The sequence below is a fragment of the Dipodomys ordii genome, unplaced genomic scaffold (genome assembly GCF_000151885.1).
Source record: "Dipodomys ordii isolate 6190 unplaced genomic scaffold, Dord_2.0 Scaffold167, whole genome shotgun sequence".
In the NCBI taxonomy this organism is placed as follows: domain Eukaryota; kingdom Metazoa; phylum Chordata; class Mammalia; order Rodentia; family Heteromyidae; genus Dipodomys; species Dipodomys ordii.
The window spans coordinates 2,165,387-2,184,406 of NW_012267383.1; the positions used below are offsets into that span (position 1 = coordinate 2,165,387).

At 41.3% G+C, this 19,020-nt stretch overlaps 1 protein-coding gene across 6 annotated transcripts in view; it reads right to left on the bottom strand.

Moving 5' to 3' along the window:
- Window positions 1–457: 457 nt before the first annotated feature.
- The window catches only part of Ccdc91 (coiled-coil domain containing 91), a 179,445-nt gene continuing 160,882 nt past the window's right edge, over window positions 458–19,020 (bottom strand). For all 6 annotated transcript variants that reach the window (XM_013033434.1, XM_013033429.1, XM_013033428.1 and 3 more), the window contains one exon: window positions 458–1,558. In XM_013033434.1, the coding sequence (XP_012888888.1) occupies window positions 1,448–1,558 (111 nt within the window). In that variant the 3' untranslated portion in view covers window positions 458–1,447. The remainder of the gene's footprint in view (window positions 1,559–19,020) is intronic.

The window sequence follows — 19,020 nt, forward strand, 5'->3', positions numbered from 1 at the left end:
AAAAATAACTGTGGTAGTAAAAGGTGGAGGAAGGTACAGACTAGGAAGTCTCTTGACGTAAGTCTGTGTTCTCTAGTCCTTTGGTAGCCTTGTATGTTTATACCCAGCTAAGTCACATGTGAGCAACTTGTAAAGTTGTCCTATCGTTTGTTGACAAAGATGACAAGTGCTTTGTGAACATGGAGCACAATGGCTTATCTACTAGAGTTGGACTGAATTTAAAGCTTTCTCCTTTACTAAGTTGCAATTCAAGTTAATGACTTGGTTTAAACTTTAATTAAATTTCTAAGAGAAAACCAAGTTGGTTTTAGCAGTTAAAGATTCTTGGTAAATATTTCAAGCACCTTGGGGGGTATTTGTAAAAGCATCATAATATGTGAGTATTTTTGAGAAAGGAAAATAAGTGAAAAGGAAGAATTGGGGAAAAAAAAGGAATAAGGTTAACCAAAGTTTTTGAAGTTCCTTTTTATTACACTGAGAAATCCCAGAAAAGTACAAAGCCCTTGAAATTAGAAGCACTTCAGAAAATAAGATGACATCTGCATACATACATTTCATTGGCATTTTGATGTTAAAAATACTCATGATTTTGTATTGAAGCACAATGCTCATGAATTAACATTCTGAAAAAAAAGATTTCATATATCCTGTATTTGAACTGCATTCCCATAAATGTGTGAGTTCTATTCTCAAAGATTAAGTTTTCAGTTCAACTTAAAACAGAACCAGTCATGGATTAATAGAGCCTTTGCAAAGCAAACCCACAGGAAATAGACCCACTTGGTGAGTTTAATTGATATGTCAGATCATAGCTGAAATTACAATCTTCAGTATTTTATTTGCATGATGTTTTTAGCAGAACAACAAATATACATATAGATACAATTGCAGAAAAGAGGTTAGGGTAATCAGAATTATTATCTATTATATCAGCATTTTATATGCCAGTGGCACAGATAAATAGGTGCTGAAATCCATGCTATTTCTATCCTTAAAATCAAGTAAATACAATTCAGCATTTTCTCAGAAATCATCCTGAAACAATTAAGATCCTTATTCCTTTTGCAAAATACAAAGCAAATGGGGTACTGAAGCCTGCAAGGTTTACACGACTCTACAGCATTGTAAAGTTTACATGACTTCTGAGTTGACACAACTTTACATGACTGTAAAGCTAGTATGACTTTTGAGAATGTGGCACTTTTTCATTGATTTGGGGTCATACTATACTCTGCTGCTGTTACTACTAATAATAAAATAATAGGGTAGGAAGAGAAAACATTGAGAAAATAAATTAGATTCCTTGATAAGTTCCTGTAAATGTTGTTCTGATGTATCCTTGGATGGGAACTAATGCTGGGAGGTGTGAAGAAAGAACAAGAGCATCTTTACACTCACAGCATGTATTTGAGAGGTCAGTGCCAGGCGAGGTGAACACACCATGTCTCTACTCAATGTCACTGGGCTCAGTGGCAATCAGGGCACTCAGCTGTTTCTGTGCGCAGGACAGGAATAGCTCCAAGCTGGACAGGCTTCTTTGGCGAATGACTTGATCAAGCTGTTGATTTGTTTAAAGATAGAAAGAGAAAGAGAGAGAGAGAGACAGAGAGAGAGAGAGAGAGAAAATAAAAAAGAAATCTGATAAGAGGTAGAGAATATGATGTCAATGAAAAGTTAGACCAACATTTTCAAATGAGATAATTTAGAAAGCCAAATAAGGCTTTCAACTAGGCAAAAATAAAGTCATTATTTCTGGCCTAGCATCTAACACAAGAGGATGGGTCACCATTCAAAATTTAATGCATCATTTTGAGCGGGGCACCGGTTTCTCACACCTGTAATCTTAGCTACCCAGGAGGTTCAGATCTAAGGATCACAGTTCAATGTCAGCCTAGGCAGGAAAAGTCTGAGAAGACTCATTTCCAATTAACCACCAAAAAGAAAAAAAAAAGGCTGGAAGTAGTGCTGTGGCTTAAGTTGTAGAGTACCAGTCTTGAGCAAAAAAGTTCAGGGACAATGGCCAGCCCATGGGTTCAAGACCCAGGACTAGCACAAAAAATTGTTTTAGTAACTGATTTTGATTTACGGGAACACAGATGTTAATATACGAGATCAGAATGATTTTTAGAAAATGTAGGGGTATAAGAATGCTTGATTTAGCTGGATGCTATGGTTCAGGAGTATAATTCTAGCTACTCAGAGGGCTGAGATCTAAGGATTGTGGCTTAAAGCCAGCTTGGGCAGGAAAGTCCAAGAGATTCTTCAATTAACCAGCAAAAAGCCAGAAGTAGAGGTAGGAATCAAGTGGTAGAGCTTCCGCCTTGCAAAAAAGCTAAAAGACAGCTCACAGACCCTCAGTTTAAGCCCCAGTACCTGTGTACACTACACTATACTACACACACAGACACACACAGACACACACACACACAAAATCTAGAATTTTGGATGTTAAAGATAGTATGGATTTAGTATCCAAAATGAATATTCTTTGAAGAACAGATATGTAAAGATAAAAAATGTGACAAATTTCTATTTAAATATTCTAATTTCTTCTCTTGTTTGTGTTAAAGTCACATAGGTTAAAGTCATGGTGGCTCATGCCTAGCTACTGGGAGGCTAGGATCACTGATTGAAGCCAGTCTAGGCAGAAAAGTCTGACTCTTATCTCCAATTAACCACCAAAAAGCTAGAAGTGGAGGTATATCTCAAGTGGTAGAGCAACCAGCCTTAAGGGAAAAGGCTTTGAGTTCAATCTCTAGCATACACACACACACACACACACACACACACACACACACACACACAAGGACACACACACACACATTCCATCTGAATTACTGACTACAAGGTGACATTCACATCAGTTTTGGTTTCATGAAGCTGTCAAGGTTCATTTCTCATCACTCCCTGGGCCTCCCAATTACTCTTTGAAGGTAAAAATCCATTCAATGAACACATGCTCAAAAAGTGTACATGCAATTTGGTAATGTAGGCTCTCTGTATGGGGAGAGAGGAAGCTGGGCCAATTTTGCAGGTCTGCCCAGATGCAGCACGTAAGGCCAGGACTGAGAGAAGCAAGCATGATTACCTGGCACCAGATTTTTCTTTATGAAGCAAGTACCTCAAGTCTATGTTCCTGGCTAATTCTTAATCTCTAAATATTTCTGTTTAGACAAGACCTTATCCTTTTCCTGAGTCAAGAACAATTCTGGCAAAATATTCAACTGCTTGCCCTTGTTGGAATAGGCCTTAATTCTACATGTGTGGCTTACATGTCAAAATTATCAATATGTACTCATGTGGGAGCTGGTGGCTCAGATCTGTAATCTTGTCTACCCAGGAGGATGAGATCGAGGATCATGCCAGCCTGGTAAGACAAATCTGAGCGACTCCAGTATCTCCAGTTAACCAGCACAAAGCTGGCAGTTAGAGGTATAGCTCAAGTGATGGAGCACCAGCCTTGAGCAAAAACAAAGAACAAGTGAGAGCTCAAGGCCTCGAATTCAAATCCCAGTACCAGCACCAAAAAGGAAACACACACACACATATTTTGTCCTTAGCTAGTATTTCTTATGTGGTGCTGAGGAATTGAACCCAGGGCCTCATGCATGCAAGGCAAGCGCTCTACCACTGAGCCACCTTCCCAGCCCCTTAGCTAGTATTTCTCAGGCACAAGAATGCAAGATGAAGGATACATCTGTCTAAAGAGCAATAAAATGTAATCAGCCAATAAAATGTAATTGGTCTCATTTTAATGCGCTGTTCATTAAAAATAATGTTCATTTCTTAAAACACCTATTTGTGTGTATGCGTGTGTGTTTGTGCTGCCCCTTAGTGTGTTTGCTCAAGGCTGGTGCTCTACCACTTGAGCCATACTTCTACTTCCAGTTTTTTGCTGATTAATTGGAGATAAGAGTCTCATGGATTTTCTTGCCTGAGTTGGCTTTGATCTCAGTTTGTTGGCAGCCTGGATTCTACAGGCATGAGCCTCAAGTGCCTAGTGTGATGTATTATTTTTAAAATAAATATACATGCCCACATATACCTCTTTTCTGTTAATATTAAGTACTAAGGGTTTTATCAGTAACTGCTGAACTTCTACAAGCAAAATATTCTGATAGTTATGAAAGTATCAGGTTTACTAATATTACTTTTCCAACCTAATTTGTACATATCTTAATTTTATGATCTTGTTTTACAAAAGCTATATAGCAGCTATAACTGATATCAGACCAAATTTTCAACCTTGGTGTTAAACGTGCCAAGCTTCTCTTTCTCATCAGTGAACCTTAATAAAATTGTGATATTATGTGCTGTATTAATGGAGGTTGTCTTGTACCATTTTGTGTGTGTGTATACATGTGCACTGGTCCTAGTTCTTGAGTTTTTTCACTCAAGGTTGGCATTCTACAACTTGAGTCACACCTCTGCTTCTGGCTTTTTGGTGGTTAATTGGTGCTAATCGTCTTAGGAACTTACCTGCCCAAGCTGGCTTCAAACCTCAATCCTTAGATCTCAGCCTCATGAATAGTTAGGATTACAGACATGATCCACCAGCAACCTGGCCTCTAGTACCTGTTTTGTTGCTGCTAACACTCATCCCCCCATAAGGTTTTTCTCTTAAAAGAGTCTTTTGTTCATATTTTCAGGTAAGTAAATTTGATATGAGCGGGCTCCCCTGTAGGTAAAGCTGTAGCTTGGTCATGAAATTGCCCTCTCTGGGAATAGTATTGTAAATCATGTGGAAAGGGATTTTGAGACAATTTCAGGGTAATTAGTGTTACATAAAATACATGTTTAGAACCAGTCAGACTCTGAAAGACCCAGTGCAGTCTAGGCAGTGGTTTGCATGAAAGCAATGCCAGTGCCTTGACCCTGACCTTGAGAACACTCAGGACTAGTGTACTGTGAACTTTTTGCGGGCTCACCCTTGATGCTCCATCAGGACCCAGCACACTTGTCAAATTATATTCTACATCGATGTTGATAGCTCGAGAATGTCACCATATCAAACAACAACAACAACAACAAAAGAGCTGTGTAACTTTCCATCGAGTACAAGATGAATTACAGATGCTCTTTGAACTAAATGAGACATGAGTATAAAATATCTTAAACCCCACTGGCCACAACTAAAGGACTGTGCTCTCATTGTTTGTTTTTGTTTAAGATGTCTCAGGGAAGGAAAAGTCTCTGAGCCACCTAAAGGAAGCTGTACATATTTGGGTAGTTGTGCCATTTTATCCTAAACTACCAGACTCCCCTGGGGAATGGAGAGGCACATCTACCATTAAATCTTCTGGACAGAATAAATGACTGTACCCTAGACTCTACTGCATACTCAGTCCTGTGGGACATAACAACTTATCAACACTGGGCCAGGTAGCCTGAGCCCTGTGGAGGTGCTGTGATTGTTAGTACAGACTGCAAAAGTAGTATAGACTTTTTCTTATTAAGCATCACTATGACAACTCAATGAATTTGAGAAGAGTTCTCATCATAACTGTTTTACTTCTCAGAGATCTTGCAAAGTGTCCCCAATAACTACGAACAAAAACAAACCACCAAAAAAAAGAATGCCCTCAGCCAAAGAATTCTAGACAAAGGAAGATGAACTTGTAAAGTAGTTGTACAATACTGATTAATAAGCAAGTTCACTGGACATTGGCGGCTCATGCCTGTAATCCTACCCTAAGAAGAGGCTGAGCTCTGAGGATTGTAGTTCAAACTCGACCCAGGCAGAAAAGTGTATGGGACTCTCATCTCCAATTAACCAGCAAAAAGTCATAAATGGAGGTGCTACTCAAGGGATAGAGCACCAGCTTTGAGCAAAAAAAGCCAAGTGAGAGCAGGAGCATTGAGTTCAAGCCCCTGCATTTCCCCCTCCCAGTCTGCACACAAGCAAGTTCCATGTCCTATTTTCAGAGGTCAATAGTAAGTAGAGAACTGATTGCAAATCTAAGTCTTCTATCTGATTCTGGCAGGTACACTGAATTTATTATAGTATCTCATATATATTCTCTCCCAGGAAAGCATGAGTATTTTTTCCCACAGGGTCATGGTTTAGTATAAAGATTGTAATCTGTAAGGATGACCTTTTATAAATTAAAGTTATATAGAAATTCGAAATATATGTTGTAGAGATTACAAACTACTAGAACAAACACAAACCATGTTGTGTTAACATCAATGAACTTTCAAAAATTTTTAGCAATCTTCCTGTGCCAATGTAATAGTAGTATCTGCCATTGTTATCCCTTCCTTTTTTTTTTTTTTGCCAGACCTGGGGCTTGAACTCAGGGCCTGGGCACTGTCCCTGAGCTTCTTTTGCTCAAGGCTAGCACTCTACCACTTGGGCCACAGTACCACTTCCGGTTTTTTCTGTTTATATGGTATTGAGGAATGGAACGCAGGGCTTCATGCATGAGGTAAGCACTCTATCACTAAGCCATATTCCCACCCCCCATTTCCCTTTCTGTTTGACTTTTATACCAATTTAAAGTCAATCTTACTTTGAAGTAGCAAGAAAATTCTACAACTTCTCAGGTTCTCATCTTCCTTCCTTCTTTTCCTCTCTTCCTGTTCCTTTTCCCCCTTTCTCTCTCCTCTCTCTCACTTTTTTCTCTTTCTTTCCTTCCTTCCTTCTGTCTTTCTTTTCCTTCCTTCTTTTTCTCCCTTCCTTCCTTTCCTCTTCTCTTCTCTCCTCCTTCCCCCTCCCCTCTCCTTTCAAGTCAGTTTGTGAATACAATGCACCTAGATCTAGATCAATGTCACCCTTTCCATTGTTCTCCTTCATCTCTCCCAACCCTACCCACCCCCACCTTCAAGGTACCTGGTCCCATACTGCCTTTAAATTCCTTAAATGGAGGAGGGCACTGGTGGTTCATGCCTGTAATCCCTGCTACTCAGGAGGTTGACATCTAAGGATCTCAGTTCAAAGTCAGTTCAGGCATGAAAGTCTGTGAGACTCTTATCTCCAAGAAACTACTCTAATAAAGCTGGAAGTGGAGCTGTGGCTCAAGTAGTAGTGTGCTAGCTAGCCTTGAACATTCAGTGCACGCAGGCACTGAGTTCAAGTTCCAGAACTGGTGGCATGCCAGAATGCATGCACCAAGAAAGCAAAGCAGATCCCAGGATGAAAGCCACATTTGTTTTTTCTTATTATAACTCGTGCAGCCCAGCTCAGACTTTTGACTAAGGGTTATATAGAGCCGGCATCACTGGGAAACCTTTATCATGTATTGTCATATTTTATAGGTATTTTTTGTTTGTTTTTGTTTTGCCAATCCTGGGGCTTGAGCTCAGGGCCTGCGCACTGTCCCTGAGCTTCTCTTCTTTTGCTCTCTGCCACTTGAGCCACTGTACAACTTCCAGCCTTTTCTTTCTTTTCTTTTCTTTCTTTTTTGTCAGTTGTGAGGCTTGAACTCTGGGCCTGGGTGCTGTCCCTCATCTCTTCAGCTCAAGGCTAGCACTCTACCACTTGAGCCACAGCGCCACTTCCGGCTTTTTCTGCTTATGTGGTACTGAGGTAAAGAACCCAGGGCCTCATGCATGTAAGGCAAGCACTCTACCACTGAGCCACCCTCCCAGCCCTCCAGCCTTTTCTGAGTAGTTTATTGGAGGTAAGCATCTCATGGACTTTTCTGCCTGGGTTGGCTTCAAACTATGATCCTCAGATCTCAAACTCCTTAGTAGCTAGATTACAAGCATGAACCACCAGACTCAAGTAGGGCCTGGCTATATTTTATAGTTTTAATAACTGTATAAATGTCACTAAGGAAGAGAGAGGTTATGATTCACCCTAGTAGCAGCGGTGTGTGTGTGATATCTAAGCCTGATTTCTAAGCCCTAGTATCCACTGCCTGCTTAGACAAGAATGCTAGCTATGCCTTAGAGGCATGGCACAGTCTCTGGCAGTCACTAACACAAAAACCTAACCTTAGTTCTGAAAGCCCTGTTAGATGCAGCCATGAAGGCATAAGATGTTTTCTCTTTATAAACAGTAGATTCAGCCAGGCTCCCATGGCTCACACCTGTAATTCTAGATACTCAGGAAGCTGAGATCTTAGGATCACGGATGGTTCAAAGCCAGCCTAGGTAGGAAAGTATGGCCAGAAGTGGAGGTATGGCTCAAGTGGTAAATGCCAGCCTTGAGTGTAAAAGGCTTAGCAAGCGTACAAGGCCTTGAGGTCAAGGTCTAGTACCAGCCTGTGTGTATACCTCTTCCTACCCACAAACTGCCCAAGTACACAAGGCTGAGTGCTGTACAGCTGGTGCATCAATTTCCTATCAGAAACTCTAAATTCTTTGCATCCAAACTGAAGAGTGGAAGAAAAAAAAAACGCCGTTCATTACATGGAAGTTATTGTGCACAGATTTATTTGTTCTTTTTAAGAAAAACAGGGCTGTCTTTCTTCATCTTCCAGATTTTATGGCTGACCACTGAAAAAAATATGTCTGTCACATTCCAGATCTGATCTGCTGCACCAAAGGGCCAAGTAGAAAACACCATCTTGGTCAATCCTCCTGGATTGAGTGGAGGCAGAAATGGAAGAAAAGTTGGAGGCCCTCTCTTCTGGTACGCAAGTGGAGGAGGGCTGTTTTCAGTAAAAAAAGCTAAACTGGGATATTACTGACTGAAGATGGTACAAGCACCTGCTTAAAGATCATATGAAAAACACTTGCCCTCAGTCCTGGATTACAGAAAGGTCTGTTAGTTGCCTCTCCAATGTATATTTTCTTTGTTTCCTCTTACAGTGGAGCTCTGGTTTAATTTTGACAGTAGCGTGCAAGTTCCCAAGGCTAGCCAAAAGAATGTGCAAAGTCACTGGATGGGATCTTCAAGGGAACTCCTTAAAAGTGGGGCTGGTAACCTCTGCTCTTCTTCTCTGCCCTGCATGTTTCCTTCTTCCACTGTCATGAATGTGTTTGCTACAGCTTCAGCAAACTTGTTTTGGCCTACTACTGGAAGTCAGAAATAAGATTGTAAGGGCTGGGAATGCTTGCCTAGCATGCATGAAGCCCTGAGTTGGATTCCTCAGTGCCACATAAACAGAAAAAGCCGAAAGTGGTGCTATGGCTCAAGTGGCAGAGCACTAGCCTTGAGCAAAAGAAGCTCAGGGACACTGCCCCGGCCCTGAGTTCAAGCCCCAGGACAGGCAAAAAAAAATTATAAAAATAGAAAGTGATAAGAATATAAAAGTACCAAGGCAGAATGAGCCTGAATCCTTTACCATTTCTTTTTGTTTCTGTACTAGCTTTGAACTGTTCACTTCTAGACTTGCCTATGCCATTTTTAGTTTCTATTACAAGGAGACAAATATAAACTTCAAAAGATAAAGGAACCAATTTGATACTCTGCATATATCTTATTACAACAGGAATGAACATTTTAGCTTTTCTATTACAAGCTCAAGGATTTGAGGACAAGTTCAAAATGTAAAAACTAATAAAACTGAAACTTTCATAGAGGTAAGATGTTGTAGTTTATGAGCTGAGAAGGTACCAATGGAATTTCATCTCCCCAAGAAGAATCTATATACTCAAAAAGTAAAAATAAAATAATTCTATTAATTAGGTTATACAGATACCTTAATGTATTTGTATACCAGAAAATTTCTGTTCCTTATACTGGCAGTCACTTTTCTTTCTCCCTACCTTACATTTAAAGACGCCAAATCAACTTAAAATTGTGACTATCATGGATAAAATATGCTAGGAGTTTTGCTCTAGGAAATTCCAAGCTGATTGTGCAGAACAGCTCAGTGAGCAGACATGACCTCATGGCACATAGGAATTCATACCGACTTGCCGACAGATTTGCCCTCATGACTCCATGCTTGTTTTCTGCTGGTGGTAATTTTTTTTTTACAGTGCACATATTTTAGGTGGTTACGAATCTCTTCAGAACAAAGATGTCTTTAAATTAATAAATATTTTTTAGGGCTGAATGGATAGCACTAAAACATTCTGATCAAAGCCACACAGAACAAGTGATCCCAATAATTAACAGATTATTCGGAACAATAATCTCAGCATTAACTGCTGACACTGAAAGAGATGTTGGCCTACAATGGTCTGAGCACTTCTGGAGAGCCAACAATTCCACAGAAAGCAGATAGTTTTTTTGTTTGTTTGTGTGTTTGTTTTTGGTGTTGATTCTGGGGCTTGAACTCAGGGCCTGGGTGCTGTCCCTGAGTTTTGTTTTGTTTTCCTCAAGGCCAGGACTCTACCACTTGAGCCACAGCTCCACTTCAGGCTTCTAGGTGATTAACTGGAGATTCTTATCTCCAACCATCTTACGGACTTTCCTGCTTGGGCTGACTTCAAACCACAATCTTTAGATCTCTGCCTCCTGAGTAACTAGAATTACAGGCATGAGGCACTGGCACTTGGCTTCAATGTGATTTTTATGGCCCCCCTCCAAAAGCAAATGGGCAAACAGATTCCCACAGAAACATTACCATTACTATAGTCTAACACTTCCTGTTTCCAGACCATATTTTGTAGGTAGATGAGAAGGGTTCAGGAGAAAATCTGGCAAATGTTAGTTAAGTTTCTTTTTGTAACCTATCTTTACCTGGCATCATTTGTAACATGGGAGCTAGGAAATAAATCATGTGAGCGGGCTACAATCAGTTACAAGCAATCTGATTCCCCCCACCCCCCATCCCGCCACACACACAGTCTACTATCTGAAGCAACAAGTAAATGTCTTTTTTTTCTTTAACAAATGACATTATGTCAGGGAATGGAATGATCGAGTAATGTCAATGGTGTGTGGTGAACCAAATGCCGACCAAATTATCATACAGAAATTCCATGTGGATGACTTCTGGCTTCATTTACTGTACAGGTTCATTAGGCTTGGATGAAAGGTAAAGATGTTTTGCTGATCTCTTTTCAGATTTCTCCAAATGAAAGACCCTATAGAGTGCGAAGTCACTGGGAAATACCAAGATAGTTACACAGAGCTGTCACCACTCGAAAGGGAAATGTCATCACCTTCTCTTTATACTTAGAGATCCTACCCTAGTCTCCTTATGAGAATCTAGCAGCCACAGACACACGGTGATCTCATTGCTTTTTACTTCTTCAAAGAAAACAGAGAAGTGGATGAATGTTTCAAATGGTAGAGTACCAGCCTTGAGCAAAAACTCAAGTGAGAGTGAGAGGCCCTGAATTCAAACCCCAGTACCAACACACACATATGGGGGGGGTGAAGAAGAGGGGAGAAGGGGAGGGAAGAGGGGGAAGAGAGGAGGTTTGCTGACAGCCAGTATATGTAAGTATTCAAACTTGAGGTGGGGGGGGGAAGGGATGGATAGCTTTGATCCTCAGACATGTGAGGAGAGGCTATGTTCTGAAGAAAGGAAGTGCTTTGGGACTCATCCAGGAGGAGACAGGACAGTAGAAGAGCAAGGAGCAAATCACAGGCATCAGAGAAGGAAAATATACAATGCTCCAGAGCCCTACCTGGCTCCTTGAAGAGGGGAAGGCTTGTCAGCTTTTGATGAGGCTGTGGGCTTTGGGGCAAGCCTGCTCTATACCTCCCAGAAATATGGGGATAGGGGAGACAGAGACCAGCTGAGCCCCAGTGTGGGCATGGCACATGGACGGATTGAAATTTTTAACACACTGAACAATGAGGGAGGATACAGCTGGCGATGCTGAAGGAGGAGGACAGGAAGGCTCCTGCAGTACCAGTATGAGTACCTGTTATCTCTCCACTCTCCCCTCTCATGCTGGTCCTAGTGAACTCAGGGCCCTAAGCGCTGTCCCTGGGTTTTTGTTCAAGTCTGGCATTCTACCACTTGAGCCACACTTCCACTGCTGGATTTTTGGTGGTTAATTGGAGATCTGAATCTCATGGACTTTCTTGCCCAGGATGGCTTGGAACCAGCAACCCTCAGATCTCAGCCTCCTGAGTAGCTAGCTCTACAGGTGTGAGCCACTGGTGCCTGGCCCAGTCACATCTCTTGGCATAGCCCATGTGTTTGTGTTCTGTCTATAGAGGCTGGAACCCAATCAGCTCTACCGGTTAGGGAAGCTAGGCACTTTCCACGAGTTCTTAAGAGAGTAAGTCTGGCCTGCTGAGAAATACAGAGGTGTAGCCCCACCCCTCTGATGCTGCTGTTTGTAACAACCACAAACTTAAAAAAAAAATCATCTGTGCATCCGCCTAGTCTTTCAAAGCGGTGCCCATGTCAACTATGGCCCAGGGGAGCCCCAGCTGGGATGAATTACTTCATCCCTCAGACAGACCCAGCACTAACCACCGAGGACGGCTCAGACAGTTCTCTGTGGCCAGTGTGGCCATGGGTCAGAAACGCTCAGCAGGTATCTGTATTTCCCAGTGAGAAATACAGAATGTTTTCTTTTTTAAAAAAGCTCTTTATTTCCCAAGTGACCCTTCACTCTTCTCTCATATTGTTATGTCCACCACTGCCTCTCCTTTGCCTCTACCCCATATTCTTCTATTCTTCAGTTTTCAATTATTACCCTTTTTTTTTTTGTCAGTTGTGGGGCTTGAAATCTGGGCCTGGGCACTGTCCCTCAGCTCTTCAGATCAAGGTTAGGAGTATACTACTTAAGCCACAGAACCACTTCTGGTTTTCTGGTATTTATTGGAGATAAAGAGTCTTGCAGACTTTTCCTGTTGGGCTGGCTTTAAAACGTGATCCTCAGATCTCAGCCTCCTTAGTAGCCAGGATTACAGGCGTGAGCCACCAGCGCCTGGCAATTATTACACTTTCAAGCACTGTCAAACTCCCAGATGATCCCTGAGAAGCTAGAACAGCTCTGCTCCCGCACAGCCTCACTGGGAAGATGGTTAAGGTTTCCAGCTGTTTCCATTTCTTACTTCATACACACAGACTTTGTTATTGAGTTGGCTCTCTCACATCAGAGAGGAAGAGAAACTTTTCTCAACAGGTGCACATATCACAGAATAGAAATATAAATGTGAAAATGCAAGGTGTGGAGACCCCTCCAAAAACGTAACAGCAACTCAACAACTACAACCAAAATAATGAACGTGCTGAAATGCCACAGAGGGGTGGCTAAGCAGAAATGCCATTGTGATAAAGAAATCAGATAACAAAACAGAGTGGACAACATCATCTGCAGAGAAGATCAAGAGGAAAGAATATCAAGATTGAGGAAACACTCCCTTCAGATAGCTAGCGAAGAAAAAAATGAAAAACTAACACAACAACATACAAGAACTCTGGGACACAAAAAGATCAGACTATGAAATCACAAGGTGGATGGATGAAGATGAAATGTAAAATAAAGCCAGTGACATGACTAGGAAAGCTACCATTAAGTTTTGGTCATTATTTTTCCCCCTAGAGGTTGAACTCAGGGCCTGGATGCTGTCCCCTGAGCTTCTGTGCTCATGGCTAGTGCTCTATCACTTTAGCCACAGCTCCAGTTCCAACTTTTTGGTGGTTAACTGGAGAGTCTCATCCTTCTTACAACTATTTAAAGATAACATACATATATATGTACACACACACATATATATGTACACACATATATACACACATATTATACAATTGTATATTATACAATTTTTCCTTTGAAAAACAGAGAACTTTTACATTACTCCTTCTTTCCTTTAGTATTCATCCTTTCGGTCTATCATTTGAAAAAATTTTTTAATAAATCTTAGGCACAAAGCCCATACTGATCATTTTATTCTATACCTCTGAAGTGGATATATGTATTTTAAAATTAAAGAAGTAATTCCTATAATCAGAATTCTATTGATCCCTTATTAAGGATTAAAATAATTTGAGTCCTACACAAGAGATTCAGCTATTGTATTAAAGACTGCTTACTTCATAAGATTTTTAAGTATTTTACTAGACACATCAGCACTGTTTGGTAAAATATGCATGCCTTAATCTAAATAATTTCTTTTTACCCTCTTTTCTGGCTACACATTTTTTCCACTTCACCTAAGAGTCTCTGTTTTGCTCATTTTGCTCTAGCCATCCACCATGTTTTCCTTCAGTCTTTCTCCTACTTCATTCTAACTTTCTTTTCTTCTTTCCCTCTCTCTCTCCTCTTTCTTTTTGTGCCAAGTTGGGACTTGAACCACAGGGCCTTGACACTGTCCCTTAGCATTTCTGCTCAAGGGTGGCACACCTCCATTTTTGGCTTTTTGCTGGTTAATCAGAGATAAAAGTATAATGGACTTTCCTGATCAGGCTGGCTTCAAACTGCACTCTTCAGATTTCAGCTTTTTGAGTAGCTAGGATTACAAGATGTGCCTGAGTTCAAGCTCTGGTATACTGGCACCAAAAAACAAAACAGAAACAGAAACACCCAAGGCCCTGGGCACTGTCCTTGAGCTTCTGTGCTCACAGCTAGCTTTCTAACACTTGAGCCACAGCTCTACTTTTGATGCTTTGGTGGTTAACTGGAGATAAACTTGCTTTCCCTGGCTAACTTTGAACTTTGATCCTCATATCTCAGCCTCCTGAGTAGCTAGGATTACAGGTCTGAGCTACTGGCACCCAACTTCTTATTTTCTTTCATAAACTCAGGATCTGATCCTTGTTCAGAGGTGGAGCCTCTGCCACTTGAACCACACCTCTACACCTTCTATCTGTGATTTGTATTCGGGAAGAACTTTAGTCTTTATAGAACTCAAAAACATCAGAACACACAAACTGGAGAAACAATGTAGACAGAAGACTAAGTCTTGTGGATAAGAATGGATTCCCATGCCAGGGTGACTGCTCAGAACCACTTTGATAACTGGTTTGGGATAGGGCTTATCTTCTTAAACTGACTCTACTCAAGAATACATCACCCGTGTCTCCCTGAAAATATGTGCCCTTGTGTATGTATTTCTTTCACCAGGGTCTGCAGTGTCTCCCTTCTGAGTTCACAAAAAGCCTCTTCTTAATCCTGGGATTTGCACTGCTGTGGGCCAAGCTGTGTAAAATGCTCCTAAATCCTCACTATGAATGCTTCTCTAATTCTCCTAAGCTCCATGCAGACTTGGTGAATCACAGGAGGCTGAGCTGAAAACCTGCTGACCCTGACATCACTGTGCCTCACGGGTGCCACTGGCCAGCATCCTCTCAGGCATGGCATCACTCAAGGGGAAACTGAGACTCCACTCTGTACCTGTCTAACGTTCTAATGTCAAACTGTGAGCTAAGAAAAAAAAACCGTGGAAGTAGTGGATGTATTAAAAAATACACCCAGCTGGGCACTGATGCTCATGCCTGTAATACTAGCTACTCAGGAGACTGAAATCTGAGGACTGCAGTTCAAAGCCAGCTTGGGCTGGAAAGTCTGTGAGACTTAGCTCCAGTGAAACAGCAGAAAACCAGAAGTGGAGCTTGGTTCAAGGTCTAGAGCACCAGAGAAAGAGCTAAGGACATCACCAAAACACTGGTGCAAGCCTTAGTACATGCACAAAAATAAAGTATAATTGTGACTTACAAACAGAATGAGCTAGCACCAGTGGCTCACACCAGTAATCCTAGCTACTTAGAAAGCTGAAATCTGAGGATTATAGTTTGAAGCCAGCTTGTGCAGGAAAGCTGGAAGTGGAACTGTGGCTCAAGTAGTAGAATGCTATAGCCTTGAGTACAAAAGCTCATAGACAATGCCTAGACTCTGAGGTTAAGCCCCAGGATAAGCGCATGCATGCCTGCATGTGCACGCATTCACTCACACACACACACACACACACACACACACACACACACACACACTCACTCCCCCCCAAAAAACACAAGGAAAAAAGGCAATATAAGACATATTTTTATGCATTAGCTTTTCTATTAAAAAAAGACTCCAGTCTGTGGGAACTAATCTTTTCAGTAATGCACTATTTGTCGATTATCCGTTCACAAATAGTTTCCTTTCTTACTACCTGATCCAGTGAGTTCACAAGCTCTATGGGGATGGGATTCAGACTTGGGAGAGCCACACAGTCGCTGCCAGTGTGACTCTGCTATTGTATGTGACACTGATGCAGCCTCAAGAAGTATACCAATGAATGAATGTGGCCACAATTCAACCCAACTTCACTTTACACTAGGCAGCACAATGGAATCAGCCCTTTTTCACCCTTTGCTAAGTTAGGGTTTATTCTACAATGTGTCTGCCAGTGCTAGCCTAGTACTAGCTGAACCTACTCAATGTCATTATCATGCTGGAAAGGGTAAATGGCACCAAAAAATACAGAGATGACATGAATTAGGTTCTCTACAAGAATATACTCATGGCTCCTCTGCTTCTAACCCACATTGCACTTGTCCCTCAAAATCAGATTCCACAGTGAGCTGTTTATTGACTTAAGAGAGTTTTTTCTTAGGGAAAGGAACAACAATAACAAAACTTGCAAGAAATCACCATCATTATTTTTTGTGTGGCCCTGGGTACTGTCCCTGGGCTTTAGTGCTATTCCATTTGAACCATAGATCCACTTCTGGCTTTTTGGTAGTTTATTGAAGATGAGCGTCTCACAGACTTTCCTGCCTGGGCTGGCTCTGAACTGTAGTCCTCAGATCTCAGGCTCCTGAGTAGTAGGATTACAAGTATGAACTGTTGGCACTTAGTGAAGAAATTAGTATTGATGGAGAAGCATCAACCTCGGTACTTAGTATGGAACCTTTCCCCTTGCTAGTGACTGGAGAAGCAAGGCACATTCACAAAGGCCTCTGGAATCACAATGCTGGCTTGACGACTAGGCAAAAAAGGCTGACAGTGGGACTTTCAGAAACTAGTTAACAGTGAAATACAGACTCCCATCTTTTTTTTTTTTTTTTTGGGTGGGGGGTTAGTTATGGGGCTTGAAGTCAGGGCCTGGGCACTGTCCTGAGTTCTTTTGCTCAAGGCTAGCACTCTACCACTTGAGCCATAGCGCCACTTCTAGTTTTCTGGTGGTTAACTGGAGATAAAAGAGTCTTACAGACTTTCCTTTTGGGGCTGGCTTTGAACTGCAACCCTCAGATCTCAGCCTTCTAAGTAGCTAGGATTACAGGTATAAGCCTCTGGTGCCTGGCACAGGTGATTTTTAATGTCATCCAGAGTCATTCTGTACAATAACACAAGTTTCCTCTATTGCAAACATGATGCGATGTCCTAGGGTGCCTTAGAATCAAAAACCCTTTATGCTTTTTCTTTTAGCTGAAAAATCAATCACTTCTCAATGACAAGCATCACTTGTGATTATTTTGGAGACAAGAATTTGCTAGTAGTATAGGATGGTCCACAACGAGCCATATCAACATAAAACTGACCTATGAGACACAGACCTGGTACAGGGGTCAGCCATGAATGAAAGCAACACACACACACACACACACACACACACACACACACACACACACACACACACACACACACACACACACACACACCTTTCCTTCAGACTGCACTGGAAAGAGGAGAGGTTACTGGTGCTTACTTCTTGCTGTTACCCTCTACAAAACACCAAGGACTGCCATATGCAGAAACACAATTGTCATTTGAAATAGTAAATGATCTCAGTTACTGATTAAGTACTATAACAAAAAGAAGGCCAGGTTGGGAGAAGGAGCTGAGGGCCTAAAATTCTAGCTATTCAGGAGGTTTGAAGCACACTCAGGCAGAAAGTCCTTCAGACTCATCTCCAATTCACCAACAAAAAACTGGAAGTGGAGTTGTGGCTCAAGTAGTAAGCATTCCAGCCTTGAGTGAAAAAGCTTAGGGACAGCACCTAGGCCCTGAGTTTAAGCCCTGGTACTGTCAAGTAAAAAAGGGAATTCCTTGTGTTTGACTGCTTGAGTGGGGGCTTTGGTCTTTTCTACAGTAAAGCAGTGATTCTTTGTGGTTTTCAAGTCTGCAAGCTTTTGGTCTTGAACTCACACCTTTGGATCCCCTGGTTCTCAGGCCTTCCCACTTCAGTTGGAAAAGTAATACGTAATATGTGTCGGCACAGGATTGGCTCTGCTGCCCTAGAGAACCTAACACTCCTATTAGCTCTGCTAAACTTGATTTGAAAAGACTTTGCATGTTAAGGAAAGGGCATAAAAGACCTTCAGGGAAATCATGGAGGGAAACACAATTGCTACTTCCAGCGCTTCCACACCCTTTCCAATGTCAGGACACTGGTCCCTGTTGCACCTGCTGGTAGGACCATCTCAGATGAGCACTGATAGATTGGCAAACACAACTATTACCAGTCTGGAACTAGAGGAACTCTTGTATCAACACATACAGATTTTAAATATCTGTAAAAACAATACTTCTTCACCAAATAAGAAAGAGTCTTGAGACATAAAAATTACTATATTAATGCTTGCTTAGAAGAACTATAGATTCTAATTTCTCCCTTTTTTCCTTCCCATGTTCCTGTAATTATCAGCTTTGAAGAAAAATCCAGGTGTTTTTATTTGCATAGTAGCCAGCTAGCCATCATATATACTTTTCTGTATAATGGATAGCTTATAATATATATATAAATATTATAAGCATTTATACCAATGACATATTAAATTCTTATTTATTTATTTGTTTATTTAGTGATGGTCCTGGGACCTGAATTCAGGGCGTGGGCACTGTCTCTAAGCTTCTTTGCTTAATACTAGTTCTCTAATACTTGAGCCACAGCTCTACTTCTGGCTTTTTGGCCAGTTAATTGAAGATAAGAGTCCCATGGGCTTTCCTGTTTGGGCTGGCTTCAAACTGCAAACTTCAGATCTTAGCCTCTTAAGTAGATAGGATTACAGGTATAAGCCACCCTTGCCCAGCTGAATTCTCTTATTTTTAAGAGCATTTAAAATAAAAAGGTAAGTAAGTAAGACAGTAGGTCATTCATATCTGGCAATAAGCTCTAGGAAACTCTGATGTAGGTCACACTGCTACAAAGAGATTGGCAACCTACTGCTGCTTGAAGATGACACTTAATAGCCCTTCTGCTTTGTAAGAAAGTATGTACATGCCAACATCTCCATGTTTATTTCCATCTTCACACCTGGCTTCCAGAGTGATACCATGATCATCCAG